Source organism: Chionomys nivalis, chromosome 3 (assembly GCF_950005125.1).
Source record: "Chionomys nivalis chromosome 3, mChiNiv1.1, whole genome shotgun sequence".
Taxonomy (NCBI): Eukaryota; Metazoa; Chordata; class Mammalia; order Rodentia; family Cricetidae; genus Chionomys; species Chionomys nivalis.
This window is the reverse complement of record NC_080088.1, coordinates 39,742,820-39,760,710: the sequence shown is the minus strand read 5'-3', so window position 1 is coordinate 39,760,710 and position 17,891 is coordinate 39,742,820. Positions and strand designations below refer to the sequence as shown.

The following is a 17,891-nucleotide window of genomic DNA, read 5'->3' as shown; positions in this document are numbered from 1 at the left end:
TCTTTCCAGAACTAGATTATCTCAATGTAATCTTTTCTTGTACCATCCATTTGTCAGCAGATGTCATGTCTTTTTATTTAAAGTTGCATAGTATTCCATAATACATTGCATAGCATATGATCATCAGTTGAAGGACATTTGTTTCCATCCCCTGACTACTGTGAGTAGAGCAGGAATGAACACAGCCGAGCATACACCTGTATGGTATAGTAGGATGCCAAGTCCTCTGGGCAAGGAGTAATATGACTGGGTCATGTGGGAGGTTTATTTTTAGCATTTCCAGAGGGGCTGGACCAGTCTACAATCCCACCAACAGTGAGTAAGGACCCCCTTTCCCCAGATCAGTTGTTTTGTTGCTCTTTGCCATTCTGATTAGGGTGAGATAATCTCAAACTTGTTTTGATTTGTATTTCCCTTGCTGCAGTGATGATCATTTTTTGAGATATATTTTTATTTCTTCTTTTGAGAACTCAAGCCTAATTTTTTGAATGGATCATTTGGTCTCTTTCTTTATATATTCTGGGTGTTAATCCTCTGTCAGATGTGCAGGTGGCAGAGTCTCTCCCATTCCATAGACTTCTTCACCTGGCTGATTTTGTGTGTGTGCGTGCCTGTGTGTGTGTTTGTGTGTGTGTTTGTGCATGTGTGTGTGTGCGTGCGTGCCTGTGTGTGTGTTTGTGTGTGTGTTTGTGCATGTGTGTGTGTGCGTGCGTGCATGCACCTCAAGGGATAAAGCAGTTCCTGGAAGTCCCTAGCTATAATCCCATCATCTAAGAGCAGAGTAGTCAGGACAGAGTTTGAGGCCATCTTCTGCCCCCTCACCCCTCCCTAAACATATCCATCCAACTCTGTCTAATAAAGCAGGTATCTCTCTCTCTCTCTCTCTCTCTCTCTCTCTCTCTCTTTTCTGGTGAATGGGGGGGGAGGGGAGAGTTGAGACTCGGTTTCTTAGTGTAGCTTTGATGCCTGTCATGGAACTAGCTCTTGTTAGACCAGTCTGACCTTGAATTCAGAGATCCACCTACCTCTACCTCCCGAGGGCTGGGATTAAAAGTGTGCACCACCACTGCCCAGCTGAAGCAGGTATCTCTTCCCATCATGATTAACATATACATAAAATCATCTGATAACTAGAGTATAATAAACTGTTCTTAAATAAGAAAACTAAATAAAGGAGAAAGGCTTCTGATACTCTTAGACCAAAAAGATTATTTTAAAAAACAAAAATATTGATATAACGTTCTAATAAATTTATTTCAACAGCAAAAACTATCAGTTGGAGTATACAAATACATGTTTTGAGCCTTACTATTCTCTTCACATCACAAACACAGACAGAGGCCCTAGAGGGCTGGTGAGGGGCATTTTCCTGGCCTGGCAGAGTTAGGTTCAACTGCAACCAATATCCCAGACAGGACAAAAATTCTTATGGGGAATGGCTCATTTAAGAGTATTCCAAACATGTCCATTGTAGGAACCGTGAGGAAAGAGAGCGACTGATAACAGTTCATGAAAATTCATTTCTAGACTCCTCCCATATGTCTATCTTATAGAGTTCTGGCCTATTTGTGAGTTTAAAATTCTACTTCAGAAGTCTTTATTGGACAAAACAGACCATACACTCTGTATAGCTCTAATGTACGGGAACCACCACTGTCTGACTCTTGGAGGTTACATCACAGTGCAGAGTCCTTGGAGGAAGAAAATGCCCTGAGGCCGCAGTTCCATTTTTAACCACTCTACCCAAAGTGCTAAGTGCATTTTCAAGCATATTCTGAGACTGTTTAGAGCTCCAATAAATTAGGAAAGGCAAATACTGAGGGTAAGAATTAAATCTCCCCTCAAAATCTGGAGAGACTGCAGGGACTAGACCTTGGTCCACACAGAAACTGACTACAGAACTGATCATTTAAGTGCATCCTGACTTGAGAGCTGATGTTCATAAGGCGGGCAGAAGGGCAGTCTCTGTGCTTTCTAAGTAAGTGACTATATCTGCACAGGCTGGACCCGGTCACCTGCACCATCACACATGGAAGTCCTCCAGCTGTCCCCAACTGGAACCTATTTTCACTTTCACTTTCAGCTTCACAGAAAGTTTTATAGCACGTTCCATTTCATTCTTGACAATCTGAGCTACCTACAAAGAAAAGAGGTTAATAAACGCCGCCCAGTCCATGGATGTGTCCCAGTTCACCCACTGAGAAAGGGATAAGCCATACTGGCGCTCTGCATTCAGTGGTATTTAAATAAATCAGGAATACAGACTGCCCTGCACTGATGAGCAGCTCAGAACTTGGAAACCCTCAGAGCAAGCCTGACTCTTCGCTATTGTTTCCCAGACAATCATCTCTGCATCAGGATCCCCTTACATTCAGTCAGCTGAGCATAGTTAGCTTTTCTCCCTGTAGGGACTCAACATTTACAGCCAGCCTGTGCTACAAGGGTCCAAATACACCGTGCATGGCAAAGGACCAGTCCTCCTGACCCCTCATCTGCTGCCTACAGAATGGGCAGTGCACGCAAACATACCTGAACAACATCCTCTTCTGCCACTTCATATAAGAGCTCGTCATGGAGCTGAAGGATGAAGAAGCCGCCTCTCATTGGACAAAACATCCCTTTAAGTTTTCTCTTTGGCAACAATCCTGCCTCAAGAAAAATAGAAAACTACTTTTTTTGTTTTGTTCTTAATAATTTTGAAAACATGACATCGTAACTAATATACTGAAACACATAGGACTTTTAACTGTCAGGAGAACTGAAGCTGGCAGCTCCCTAGCCTCACCAACAACGTGCAGAAAGAAGGAATAGACGGAATATCAGGAGCTCACCCTGAGACTTCTCCAACATGTTTCTCCCGAGTATCCAGCCTCTTCCCTTTCAATGGATCCCTTCACCCGATGTGTGGCAGCACCAGGTGGCATAGGGCCCGAGCACTACTCCAGGCAACAGAGTCAATTCTTTGTTTTTGAGACAGGGTTTCTCTGTGTAGCTTTGGAGCCTGTCCTAGAACTCAATCTGTAGACCAGGCTGGCCTCGAACTCCCAGAGAATCTTCCTGTTTCTGTCTCTGTCTCCACAGTGCTGAGATAAAGTGCATGGACCACCACTGCCTAGCTTCAGAGTCAATTCCTTTTTTAAAAAATGTTTTACCACACAATTTTATTCATTACTTCTATTGCTAAGATTTTTCAAAATTTATTTTTTAAAAAACCTATCCTTTCTCATTTTACATACCAATCCCAGTTCCCACTCCTTCCCCTCCAGACTGATGACTATCTTAAATGTCATCATAGAACCTTCATCCAGCAGAGTCAATTCTTATCAGGCTATGTTTCAAAAGGGCTTTCCTGGTGCCTTGATGTGGTTACACATGTCGCACAGAATCTGTGTCTTCCTGACAAACTGTGCTCTCTGGACATTTCCAAACCTAGGTCCGCAAGGGAACTTAGCACATCTGTTAGTACCATGAATTGCAGGTTAGAGTGTGTCCATTTAATAGCAAGGATCTGGATTTCCAGCCAACTTGCAGGTCAGTGTCTAGTAAAGTGGTGAAGAACCCCTGTGCTAGGCTCAACTCTTTCCCTAACTAGCAGGGCCGACAGCAGACTGGCTCCCTTAGCAACGGCATCTCCCGTGTGCTCCCGCGTCACAGCAGTCCTTCCTTCCTGGCATAGACATTTCCTACTTATCCTTCATGCCCAGCAAGAAGGTTCCCCTTCCGTTAACATCTGCACTTCTGCCATAAAGTCCTGTAAGTGCACCGATGGTCTGTAGCCTGAGTTTGCTCAGAGGTAGCTTGAGAACCAAGATAGCTAAGCCTACAGCTGCTTCAAACAGGGCGCCAAAGCTGTCTGTGTGCCAGCCTGGCTGACATTTACCTGCCCCATGGTGCCCACTAACCACAGGGACTATCTAGATCGGTGGTTCTCAACCTGTGGGTCATGACCCCTGTGGGGTCAAATGATTCTGCCACAGGGACCACATATCAGAAATCTTTCATATTAGATATTCACACTATAATTCATACAGTAGCAAAATTAAAGTTACAAAGGAATAATGACAATCATTTTACGGTTTGGGTCACAGCCTTGGGGAACTGAGAAGCACTGGTTCAAATGCTCTCATTTTTCTCCATTCTGATCATAATTCTGCTCTCGCCATTTCCCCTGGCTCCAAGCGTCTGACCCAGAGTGGAGCAAGTGAGTTTCTTGTCCTCTGTGTCCTCTGCCTTGTTGGGAATCACTGTCCCTTAATCTCATGATTTATAGCTCCTAGCACTCAGCATGACACCATCTTCAGGGACAACCCCAGGCACACAGGTGCAGCTGTGAGTCCTGCTGGCACGGCTCTCCCGGGAGTCATGCAGCTGTTTATTCAGGGGATGCAGTGTTGCTAGAGGATTTTATATTCAACCCATAGGTTACAAACATCTACTTCTAAATCTCTACATAGTTTCTGTAAACCATACAAAGCTCTTCTGGAAGCAGCAAATTCCATCCTGAACTGTTGCTATTAATTTTTTCTGCCCAGGACCAGCAGCTTACCCTTGCCCTGTGTTCCCTAAACCTCAGCTTTCTCCAAGGAAATTAAAACCAAGGCTGTGGCCATGGACTGACGCCTCACTCGCACTGACACGAGGTAGTGGAAGTGAAAGCATGGACATGTAACAGACGTGGGGAAAGCAAAGCTCTGCGTGATTACTACAACAAATGACTTCTCCAGGAAACAAGGAACAGAACCTAAAGGACTTTGACAATAACAACAGCAACAACAGAAGCAAAGAGGACAGCATTAGCAAAAGACTGTGTGGTAAGGTCACCTCAGAGGGCACTGGGGTCACAAATGGGAACCTCATCAAGGTCCTAACTGTGCTCTGGAGCCACAGAGGACTCCTGACTCCTGCATGTGCAGTCAGACTGACTTCCTACAACACCCGAGCTGCTTTTGCTGGGTTTGCCTTTTTGGTTATCTCTCATAAATCAACAGCAAGGCAACCAGCGGTCTTGGAATAGGGTGCAAATCCCCACGTCATGGGAAATACATGAGCATCCTAAGACTTGGAGTTTATCATTGTAGACTTCATAGAGGGTTGTCCAGGGACACAGGACATGTGATACAAAAAGCCAGGTGGTAGTGACATATGTCTTTAATACCAACACTCAGGAGGCAGAAACAGGTGGATCTCTGAGTTCAAGGCCAGCCTGGTCTACAAAGTGAGTTCAGGGACAACCAATGTTGTTACACAGAGAAACCCTGTCTCGAAAAACCAAAGACAATCAAAAAAAAAAGAAAAAAAAAAACCTCAAAGTGGTACAGAAGCAGGAATCCATCTTTTTACAAGTCAGGTATTAAAGAGACTAATAGAAATGCAAAATAGAGTACCCCATGACTGACTTTCCTCTGATCCAAAAAGATGTACTTTCATAAAAACTTGTTACTTATGTTAAAACATGGTATGCTTATTATTTTAAAGACTGACTTTTGGGTGTGTGTATGTGAATGCAGGTGTCTGAGGTCAGAGGTGTTGATTCCCCTGGAGCTGGAGTTACATGCCATTGTGAGCCTCCTGATGTGGGTGCTGCGAATTGAACTGAAGTCCTCTGCAAGGGCAGTATGCACTCTTAACCTCTGACCCATCTCTTCCGCGCCTCTCTTTTGAAAGGTTTATTTTTAATTATATTATTGTTTAAAAAATGTTAAAGCAAGCTTGAAAATAATCTAATTTCCAATGAGGTAACTATAGCATATATAATCTCTCTGTATAACAACTCCTTGGCATCATTAATAATTTCCAAGAGTATAAAGGCATCTGGCACCAAAATATTTGAGGATTCCTAGAAGTAAAATATAAAATACGCCCTCCCCATACCTCCCTTTCGGGTGCAATCATTTTCACCATGTTAGATCTGGCAAGTGCCTTGTTGGCAGACAAACCTGTTCGGCCATGCTGGAGCATGCTTTCCCGATGACCGTGGGATTTGAAGGCTGAATAGAAGGTCTCTAATTGCTTCTGAATGTTAACTGTGGCTGTTTTGACAATATCAGCAGCTGATCCTTGGACTGTAGTGTTGATGGCCTGACGTTCAGCCTATAAAAAACAGATGCTTAATGATGTGTCAACATGGCCTCACATTGGGCCTCAGTACTCACAAATCAGTGGTCATGTCTACAGCCAAAATTCTAGACTGAGATGTGACCCAGGACACCAACAGGGAAGTCTCATCCTAAAATGACAATCCTTAGCCCACCCTTCTGATCCTTCCACATGAGACTAAACTGAGCATCAGGTTGGATTGTTTTGGTTTAAAAATCTTCAACGCTCAGTTAGGGTCCCCAGCTCTGCTGCACGTAGAATGCTGCCATTTATTCTAGAAGAGCTAGAGCCCTGAGGCTCTTTACAAACTTCACTCTAAAGATTTATTCCTAAAAATACTCTTGATTCTAAATAGACATAAGAATATTCTTTGTAACACACGTTGGACATTTCCCAGACCAATGGCTCCCTCATCCCACACAAATTCTATCCAGAAGGCCTGAGTAGGCCCTGTATCCCCAAGTATTAAATTATACCTTCCCTGAAAAAATTGCTACCAGTCAACTGTAGAACAAGAGGGGAGGGATCTTGGTTTAATATCCAGGGGCAACTTGCTCACAAATACTAGTTCTGGTGCCCCTAACAGCTTGTGAAATGGCAAGAGTCTCTTTAAGGAAGGCAGTCAGTGTCAATGGAGCTGAGTGTTCCTCTGAAGATGCTATACCCAAGCTCTAAAGTATATTCAACATCTGCTGAAGAGATTAACTGTTGATAAAGAGACATGGGATTCCCTCTGTATGTTATGAATATATTTTATTACCATTGGTTAATAATCTGTTTCTGCCTATGGCAGGACAGAATAAAGCCAAGTGGGAAATCCGAACAGAGATATATAGAGACAGTAGTCGGAGTCAGAGAGACACCATGTAGCTGCCAAAGGAGAGGATGCTGGAACCTTACCAGTGGGCCACAGCCCTGTGGTCACACACAGATTAATAAAAATGGGTTAATTTAAGATGTAAGAGTTAGTAAGAAGCCTGAGCTAATAGGCCAAACAGTGTTGTAATTAATTGAGTTTCTGTTTGATTATTTGGGTCTAGAAGGCCAGGAAATGAACAAGCGGTCTCCGTTTACAGTAAAGCTTTTGTGAACTCTAAAGAATGACTGGGTTTCAGAGGGTCACTGTGAAACCAGCCATCTCTGCAGTAGGCTGCATAACCGTCATTGCTGCCTTTCCTCACTCATTACACATAGGAGTTTATTTTCTTGACTAAAGGCAACTTAAAGGAAGAATGAGTTTACGTGGCTGATACCAGGCTTCCATTTATCACTGAGAGTAAGACAAGGTAGGAAGGCAAAACACAGTGAAGACCAGAGGGAGAATACATGCATGGACTTTGTTTGCTTGCTTTCACCCTGCTTCCTCCTGTCTTATATAGTTCAGGACCCCTCTGCTTAGAGAATGGTGACACTCTCAATGGTCTTGGTCTTTCTACATCAATTGACACTATAGCCATACCCACAGACCAACCTAATCTAGGCAATTTTTTAAAAGGGAGAAAACAAGGGAAATAGTCCTGGCATTGGAAGACACTCTTTCTCTTTGAGTAATCAAAAGATTCCATAAGCAGCAGCCAGAAGGTGTGGAAAGCTGACAAGATATAATAGGCTTTAGGAGCTTGGGGAATCAATCATACCTGGGACCAGGAACAAACTAGTAGAAGAGGCCTGGTAAACTATTGGGGTGCAGTAGAAAGCCAACTCTTTCTCTCTCTCTTTCTCTCTCTCTCTCTCTCTCTCTCTCTCTCTCTCTCTCTCTCTCAAAGCTGGGGGAGGGAAGGAGAACTGACGGGAATGTAATTCAGTATTAGCGAGCTTTTGCCTGGTCTGACTGATGCCCGAATGTTCAACCCCAGCACTGGGGAAAGATGTTTTTTTTATCACTTGTCACCACAGCTAGTAGTTAGTATGCTGAAGTCTGAGTGGGCAGATGTTTACACTAAACTGTGCCGTCACTCCAGAAGCCCTTTTGAAAACTGATGGCCAACTCTGCTGAAAAATACATGTCAAAACTCAGAGAAATTTCAACATACATGGGCTTTATGATAAGGATTGTTGTCTTTGATTCCTGGCAAATATCTACGTCTTCCCAAAATGGTCTGAACGAATCCATCTCTTCTACAGTTCTTCACTGTGTCCCTCATGAAATGATTAATCCCTGCAAAGAAAATACAGAAACAATTACAACCACAGTCCACCCTCTGTGTCATTGGTTGTTTCAATACAACAAACCCCCCATGCCTCCTGGTTCTTGTTCTCACTATTCATCTCAGCCTGCGCTCTGTCACAGAGTGCCACTGCTAGATCTTCTGTGTCCATCTACCTTCTAACCTACGAAGGGCCTTACTTGCAGGTGTCCTGTCCATGCAATCCTGAAAGTGGGGTTCCTAGTCTCTTGCCCTCTCTCCTTCTTTATATCTTACTCCTGCTTCTTAAATTTCAACTCCAAGTTTAGGGGTTCACGGTCATCTAGAAATGCACAGCCCTAAACCCAGACACAGACATACAGCTTGCAGAAAGCAGGCGGCATCTGAAACACCTCAGTGGATCCCCTCTGAAGACATGCTCTGAATCTAATCCAGCAATGTCAGTCCTTTTACTTACTTAGAACAAAGCCTTCTATCTTTGCAAGTATCAAAGCGACTTTCACTAAAATTTGAGAGAGAAAAATAAAAATCCAGACACAAGGGGTAGTAAAATAAAAAAATTTTAAAAGGTGCCTACCGTAAGTATCTTAACACAACAGTAGGTGCTATTGAGCACAAACTGCCATACTGGTGACCAGATCCACTGAGGGTTACTTCACTCTCCCTTGTGGGCCCATTAGAGGATCAATACTACTTCAAGATGCCTTTCCTCTTCCCTTAGCCTCTACATCAAGGACAGGGATCGACCCACAAACTAGAGTGGACAGATCTGAGAAGGTGAGAAATAAATACATTCCCCTTCCTAATGGCTGCTCTCTGCCGAACATGTTGGAAGGAACTTGAGCTCTGTGAGAACATGAGTTGGTCTCTCATTCAACACTATTTCTACAAGGCCTATGACTGTTTCAAACATGATGAGTTATCTACAAAGTAGAGCAACCATGACTTTCAACAGCAAGTCTCTAGGACCAGGATTCCCAGGTTCACTGAGTGTAAAAAGTGAGGCTTAGGTTCAGAGAACGGCCAAGGTTAGAGTTGTCCATGAAAGACCCTTTCATCACTCCATAGCCTTCCATTTCTGCCTCTGCCTTTCTCCAACAGGGCTTCTGATACACGGTCAGTGGCTTTTTGAGCAGCATGACTTCAGTCTTGCAAAGAGAAAAACAATGTTTTCTGTAGCAGGAGGAGCAGGCTACCTGTTGGGGTTTCTGTCCTGCCCAGTTCCTGCAACCGGCAAGTCCCAAAGAAAATCACACAGAGGTCTCCATAAGATTATAAACTGATTGGCCCATTAGCTCAGGCTTCTTATTAGCTCCTGTAGCTTATATTAACCCATTATTCTTACCTATGTTAGCCACATGGCTCAGTATCTTTTTCAGCAGAGCAGATCACATCCTGCTTCTTCGGTGGTCTGGGCAGGACTCCCGAGGGAGCTTCCTTCTTCCCAAAATACTCCTGTTCTCATTTCCCTGCCTGTACTTCCTGTCTGGCTACTGGCCAATCAGCATTTATTTAAAACATAATTGACAGAATAAAGAATTGTCCCCTACCACAATATAGAGCCCTCATCAGCACAAGCTTTGCTTTGTCAGAGGCCACCGATTGACCCCCCCTTTTTTTTCTTTCTTTCTTTCTTTCTTTCTTTCTTTCCTTCCTTCCTTCCTTCCTTCCTTCCTTCCTTCCTTCCTTCCTTCCTTCCTTCCTCCTCCTCGTTCCTCTCTCTCTCTTTCTCCTCTCATATATTACATCCCAATTGAAGTTTTCCCTCCCTCACCTCCTGATCTTCTGTATCTTAGTGAAGTACAGAACATGACTACATCCATTTGTCTAGAAATAAATAGCCAGGCAGTGGTAGCACATGCATTTAATCCCAGCACTTGGGTGGCAGAGGCAGATGACTCTCCATTAGTTCGAGGCCAGCCTGGTCTACAAGAGCTAGTTCCAGGACAAGCTCCAAAACTACAGAAAAACCCTGTCTCAAAAAAATGAGAGAGAATTTAAGGTACCCAAACTACTCTATAACAGTTACTCAGAGTTCATGAGTATTTTACTATCAATCTAAAGCTAACTAAACCCAAATTAAGTCAGTGGGAGGCACAGTATACAGCACGACAATAAGTCTGTCTGATAGTACATCTAACTCCTTTCTTGAAACAGGCTGATCTTAATGAATAATGCAATAATGATAATAATGCATTCTATTTGCCCTCAATAATTCCTGACCAAAACTTCTGATTAACAGAGATTTTAGTAATTTTTCTGTAATATTAATTAACATGGTGAGTAGCTACAAGAGCCTTAGTTTAGAACTTCTTACCTGTATATCTGGACTTGAAAGATTCAATGTAGCAAGCTGCATCATTTTCTTGAATGCCCATCTGTTCTCCTAAGGATTTAGCTCCCATCCCATATATGATTCCATAGCAAATCTGAAAGGAGGCATCACACTCAGTTAGCTAAGCTCATAACTACACAAAATGTAAGCACACACGGTCACTAGGACTGAAACCTGGTAAACTCTTTACTTCATAGTGAGCACAGACATAATTGGATCAGTTTTGGACCACAGAAATGGGTACTCAGCAAACATTTGTTTTGCCTCTGAGCATTACTTTGTGTGCATGTGTGAGTGTGAAGCTACAAGCAAATTTGAATGGGGGAAGGAAGCAGTTCAACTAGGAAGATTGCTTTCTGTTTGTTCTTTGTCCACCACCATTCCTTTGCGTGTCTCAGCAGTGTCTGCTAAGGAAGTGCCTAGAAGTCTTCGAAGCAAGTTTTACAAATATTCCTCTCCTTGCCCAGGGATAAGCGCAAACATTTTGATAATAGGAGAAATTTCACTGGAAAGAAACACCTACAACTCACAGTTGCCTACAGTCTCACATTCCATAAAGTGCAAAATTCATTGAGGTTAAATATAAACCTTCTGGGTCAATCTTGGAAGTGGTGGATGGGAATGAGCTACCTAGTTAACAGTAAGTCCTGCCTGAAGTCATGCATGATCTCGTCATAGACACCTGACCTCTTTGTAGCCAAATGTTCTCATCCAAAACTAAAGACAGTAGTGTTTGGGTCATGACTTGTTGGTGTTTAGGAAATTGACACAAAGCAAGCTCCACATGAGGTAAATAAAATTTTAAAAGAAAAATTGCATTAAATGCTGATCAGAATTCTAAAAGCTTTTAACATGACACTTAAGGAACCTTTCTTAAATCCTCCCTTCTTAAATATTTTGTGAGTGTTTTTGTTTGTTTGTTTGGGTTTGTTTGTTTTTGTTTGTTTGTTTTTGTTTTTGTTTTGAGACAGGATCTCACTATGTAGTTCTAGCTGGCCTGACTTGCTATGCAGCCCAGACTGACCACCATGTCCTCTCTGTCCTGGGGCGTGAAAGGATGTGCCATCACACCTGGCCGAGAGCTTTCTCACTTTAAACCTCCATTTATTTTTCCTTTTGGCTTCTAACACTGTTTTGAGAGATTCCTGGCACACTCTGCTTGTCTGCATCAGCTTGTACCACTTAGCGCAATCTGATCCCAGCAAGATGTGGGGACTGGATCAGCCAGTGCACATAGAGGCAGAACACGCATTGTTCTAGCAGGTTCACTATTGAATGAGGCAAGTGCTGCTGGAGAGACAGCCATCACCCTGGATTCTGGTGGTCCGTACATATCTTGACTCTACCACTTAAACTGAGTGTAAACAAATCTCTAATGTTGCGTCTGTTCCCTGCTCCATCCATCAAGCAGGGATATAAATAAGGCTTATCTCAAGAGCTGGCTATGGGGCTGAATTACAGAAACACTTCACCTGTTTAGTAGGCTTTGCTCCTTGCTAAATGGAGAGGAAGAGCAGAGCTAGCTTTTCAAACAGTGGGAGCAGGTGTTGGTGTACCCTGCACTGGTGAGAGGAAGCATCCCACGCCAGCATGCCAGTTGAGTTCAGGAAGACAGTGAACCGACAACAGGTCACTGGAAGATGGCGTCTGATGTCCCACAGGGTGTGTGGTTAGGAGGTGTTAGTACTAATCTAGCCAGGGAATGTGAACATGGTCTTTGACTCCTCTGTGACTGACAGTGACCCTGCAAAGTGCAAGAACAGCAGCTGAACAGCTTCAGGCTCTGACAATCCAATTCTACTTTCAAAAGCATTACACTACCTTTGATATAATGCACTTTGGCTAGATGCTATAAGAAAACATAAAAATGAGAATATGGAACTTTCTGTCAAGACATTTACTGATGAGAGATTATGTATACACACACACACTTATTCTTCCTCGTGTATAATGACTTCCTCCAGCACACCTGCCACTTGCAGGTAAACACTAAGTGCCAGGCACCATGACTAGCCACACTATAGACTTAAATACACAGGGCTTTCTTGACACTGAGTGCCCCAAAGACCTTAGTTTATCTGGTTTGTTCTATTCTGTCTAGGAGGCAAAACCTACAATGAACACCACAAGACAAACTAGATTCCTATGAAGGTGACTTGAAAGATCCAGACAGAAATCATTCCTCAGCTGAAACTAATGGCTAACTTAAAACGCCATGAACAATTAATCCTTTTCACTGGAGGAAGCATGCCCACTAGGGTCACCTGCTTTGCTTGTTGCCTCAGCTCCTCCCCAACAGAGTCAGGCTCGATCATCTTCCACTCTGCAGCAATGCTCTTGAAAACATCAGCTCCAGTGTTTAAGACTTGAATGAGGCGACAGTCACGTGATAGGTGAGCCAGGATCCTCAGTTCAAGCTGAGAGTAATCGGCAGCCAAAATTAAACCACCTGAAAAGCACATCTACTTTAAAAGCTAGCACAGCTAGACCACAATTTAGCAACATGACAGTAATGCAGTTTTATTAGTTTACGGTCACATGTTCCAAAGTTAAAGCCTTCAAGTAAGAAACAGTTCGTTTCTGCTCATCATTATGTTTTCAAGTTTTCATTTCTATGCAGTATATATCAAGTCACCCCTGTTATGTCTCTTCCTCAGTGTTCCCAAACCACCTAGCTCGGTCTAAAACAGTTCTCTCATGCTTCTCCCACTCCTTAGGGATGAGAGACTTAAGTTTCCCTCTGTTTTACAGAAATCATATCATAGAATATACATACCCTGAAGAAATGACTGTTGAATAAATAAGTAACAGACAAATTGATGTTTAGTAAGTGTATGTTAAGTGTGCTTTGATTCAACAACAAAGTTATTCATAAAAAAAAATGAAGTTCCTAAAGGAGTAAGACATGTGTCTTGTGGATTACAAATAACTTGATTAGATGTGCAAGGCAAAACAAAAGTATGATCAAAGTACGGAAGATATTTTGAACTGCTAGCACCAAGGACAAGTGGCCATATTATAAAAAGTGTAGCTATAAATCAATAACAGACTTTATAAGTTCACTAAAATAATCAAGACACAGAACCTCAAATATAGTAAGAATGCAGAATTTCACTCATAATAAGAGGCATGGAAATGAAACCTACAGCAAGAAATAAATTTTCCTCTCTTAAAATGGCAGCATCCAGAAGCTTGTACAACACACTCAAGCAAGTGTGCAGGCGACACTAGGATGCTATTCAAGGGAAGCAAAGGGCAGCTTTCTGTCCACAAGGCAGCAGTCTGACACTGTCAAAATGAAGCTGTTTGTCGTCTGTGACTCAGCAAACACATGCATAGATTATGGTGCAAACTGAGCACACACAGGTTAAGCTGCTTTCTATTTCCATTTCTTTATTTTGAGACAAGGGCTCACTGTGTAACTGTGGTTGTCCTAGAACTCACAGATGTGTCTGCCTCTGTCGGGACAAAAGGTGTGCACTACCACATCCATCTACTCCCATTTCTTTATTGACAAGCACAAGTCTTTAATAGGAAAATGTTAGCTGAAAAGCCCAAACACAGAAGTATATACAGAACAATAATTCTTAGATGAAAGTCAAAAGATTCCTTAGCAAAAGGTACACATATTTGCAAAAGGAATCCTAGCAAATTCACAGCAGCTACTTTGTGCAGTGACTGCTTTAGAAGACAGGAGCAGGTACTGAAGAGCGGTCACTGAGAAGGGAGGGAATGAGGTCAGCAACTGGGAAGTTTCTGAATGCGGGCACTTCCAGAAACCCTGCAGGATGGGCTGCTCCCTCCCATCTGAGAAACTGAGGCCAGAGCTGGGTCTACCTGGCAGCCAGAACTGATAACAACTTAGGAAGGCTGCGCGCATAGAATGAGCACCAGGACCTCCACAGGCCCCTCATAGCTAAAGCGGGTTACAAATACGTTACCCTTCAAAAAAGATGAAGGAATTTTTTTAAAGGCATTTTTAGTACTCAATTCATTTACAGGAGTTAAAAAAGAGTATGTCTGAAACAATTTCAGCACGTGGGTCTACTTTTCAAGTGTAAATTTTATGAACTCTAAACAAATACCAAGCACCCGGAGACCTGTGCTTGGCTTCCTCCAGAGACAGGTGTCTCCTATGACCAGAGACCTGGCGAGCCTCTGACGGGTGCCTCTTGGGCCTCTGTGCTCACCACACTCCTGCCGCACCACACGTTTACCTTTTGGTTGTTGTTGTTTGGTTTTTCAAGACAGGGTTTATCAGTAGCTTTGGAGCCTGTCCTGGAACTCGCTCTATAGACCAGGCTGGCCTCGAACTCAGAGATCCTCCTGCCTCTGCTTCCCGAGTGCTAGGATTAAAGGCGTGCGCCACCGCCCGGCACCCACACATTTACTTTAAACAAAGGCCTCTGTGGGATTTGGAGAGAACTTTCAAATACTGGAACTTGGGAAACTACAGTGGCTACTAGGAAATACCAGATTGTGAGCCTGCTCCACACCAATTCCTGTTGTGCGCACAGCATTTCAATCCAGTGTGCTCTTTCCTCTACACCTAAGAAAGAAACAGCTGGGCCTGAGGAACGCTCATTGCTTCCCTGGGTTAGACTGAACTTCTCATGCTGATGGTTTATACTGTCAGGAGAGTTAGCTCACCAGACTGGAGTTCATCATGGAAGGGAAGTTCTGATAGAACTTAAAACACCTCACTTACCAGTGCCACACACTGGCAAGATAAAGAGAAGATGGGCCCAGCCATCATGGGGTGATTACGGGGCTCGGTTACAATCTCCAGGTGTTCTGAAGACAAACAGGTGTATGACTTAAGGCTGCAGCTGTCCTGGCAGTCACTCAGCAACAGGAAGCAAGCAGACGTGAAGAGAAAGCAAGACACACAGGGGCAAACAAGTCATAAACAGGGACCCAGAACTCTGCCCTTCCAAGTCAACAGAGGAAAGCGGGACAGTGGTTCCCTAACCACGGAGCCCCACAGAGAACTGCATTGTGCAGAGGTTTCCAAACAGTACTCGGCAGCTACTGAGTACCGCAGCGGTCCTGGGGTGGGGCAGCAGTTAGCACAGGAAAGATGGAGGCCATAATGCACATATCTGAATCCTACTCATAATTCAGGCTTCTCAGTGCCTTTAAAACAACCATACAGCCACCTTACCTGGGAACGGCACAAAGGCATGGCGCATGCTCACTGAAAATGGCATCCCTCTATCTGAGGCCTTCTCCTCCGTCAGTGCCCCATTCCCTGGGTGCTGGCCATAAAACTTCTTACTTTGTCGTCTGCAGTACAAATGAAATCACCAGCTGAAACATGACGAATCTCAGATGCACAGAAGGTCTGATTTCCATCTAAGAAGCCTAACGTGGCCTACCCTGAAGCCCACATTAAAGAAAGATATTAGATCTCTCTGAGCAAACGCTCAGTAGAACATGCAGGCACTTCTGTGATCGCCTTCCTCGACTGCCTGAGACAATCCATCCCCATGCCCCTTTTAACTCCACAAGTCTCTAACCAGACCCAAGGTAAACTATCTACTGCTCCCTCTTGTCAAGTACACATGGGGACGGGGTGGTGCTGGCACAACTAGCCTCTCTACTTTCATATTTGACTTAAAGCACACAGTGCTAGTACCTTGAAGCAGGTCTACCACCCTTTACCGTTGACCAGCTTCACCATAGAATTTCAAATGGATACCGTCTAGACCAAATGGTAAGTCCAGAATATAAACTTGAATGCACTGCACTGTTTTATACAACAGGGTGCTTCTAGCCGTTGTGCTCACAAAGGGATAATATCCACAGAAATAACGTCTACCTGGCCATTGGAAGCAGGCTTTTGCCTGGAGCTTGAGAAGGTGGGCTTTCCCTTACTAGTGTTGGCATCTTAATCTCAAAGTCTCTTGGCACATTCTGAATATTAGGTTCTATAAAGGTTATCCGTCCTAAAATCAAGAAGAAAAAAATTAGAAAAATAAACCTGACAATCAACCAATTGACTCATGATCTTTCTTAAATCCAGCTAGGGGCTAGCAGGATGGTTCAGTGGGGAGGAGCACCTGACAACCCAGGGTAAACTCCAGAACCGACACAGTAGGAGACAACTGACTCCCACAGATGTGACATGAAACACATACATGCTTAATGCAAGCATGTGCGCACACACACACACTAATAATGTAATAGAAAGATTTTCAAAAGCATGCTTGATAATGCTAAACTTGGTTTATATTTATTTAATTTTTCTACATATTCCTGTGATCAGGAGTGATAAGACGAGCACAAGGTCACTCTGAAAGTAATCAGCTGCGATATCATGTTCTTCATTAAGCTATTTCTAAAAATCAATGCCGTGACAGGAAGCAACCTGGGAAACTGAGACCACAAAAGGAGGACCACGGCAGCATGGCGACCGGTAGCAGACACACTACGGAGCAAAGCTGCCCGGTAGCTGCGGAGGGGCACAAGCCACAACACCGAGGACAGAAAGCTGGACACTGACAGGGACAACTGGGGCCAAGGCCGAGCTCTGCTGCAGTGAGGGGCAGCCACGGGAGCTACTTCAGGCCTCCCTCAACACCATGGCCCAAGAGAGTCAACAACTGACTGCAAACTACAATCAGATACATCATCAGTGTTCTAGTGGGCATAAACTATCTTTAAAATAGTTTCTATAAAGCATATTTCTTTTAGTTTACTTTTTTCATTTTACATACCGTTCCCAATTCCCACTCCCTCCCCTCCTCCCATTCCCTCTACCACCCCTCCACCCCACTCCTCAGAAAGGGTAAAGCACATTGCTCTGGGGAAGGTCCAAGGCCCTCCCTACTGTATCTAGGCTGAGCAAGGTATCCATCCAAAGAGAATGGGTTCCAAAAAAGCCAGTACGATAAATCCTGGTTCTACTGCCAGTTGCCCCATAGTCTGCCCCAGCCATGGAACTGTCACCCACATTCAGAAGGACTAGTTTGGTCCTATGCTGGTTCCTTCCCCATCCAGCCAGAGTTGGTGAGCTCCCATTAGCTCGGGTAGACTGTTTCAGTGGATGAACCCGTCATGGTCTTGATCTCTTTGCTCATATTTTCACTCTTCCCACTCTTCGACTGGACTTTGGGAGCTCAGTCCAGTGCTCCAATGTGGGTCTCTACATAAACTCCTTACTTGAGATTCTTATTATTTAGCTCACAGCACCAAGTAAGTATTTAATCCACAGTAGTTTTAATGTAATTTTCACTAAATGGGTCATTCCATGTTACCAAGGAACATATAGCACTCTGTGTTCCTCCACACGGCACTCTGCCCTCTTCTAC

At 43.7% G+C, this 17,891-nt stretch overlaps 1 protein-coding gene across 2 annotated transcripts in view; it reads right to left on the bottom strand.

Annotated features, from left to right (window-relative positions):
- Positions 1-1,288: 1,288 nt before the first annotated feature.
- The window catches only part of Polq (DNA polymerase theta), a 77,561-nt gene continuing 60,958 nt past the window's right edge, over positions 1,289-17,891 (bottom strand). For both annotated transcript variants that reach the window (XM_057764444.1, XM_057764445.1), the window contains 8 exons: positions 16,400-16,526; positions 15,743-15,864; positions 12,843-13,027; positions 10,561-10,672; positions 8,130-8,254; positions 5,937-6,090; positions 2,530-2,645; positions 1,289-2,137 (listed from right to left, as the gene is read on the bottom strand). In XM_057764444.1, the coding sequence (XP_057620427.1) occupies positions 2,024-2,137; positions 2,530-2,645; positions 5,937-6,090; positions 8,130-8,254; positions 10,561-10,672; positions 12,843-13,027; positions 15,743-15,864; positions 16,400-16,526 (1,055 nt within the window). In that variant the 3' untranslated portion in view covers positions 1,289-2,023. The remainder of the gene's footprint in view (positions 2,138-2,529; positions 2,646-5,936; positions 6,091-8,129; positions 8,255-10,560; positions 10,673-12,842; positions 13,028-15,742; positions 15,865-16,399; positions 16,527-17,891) is intronic.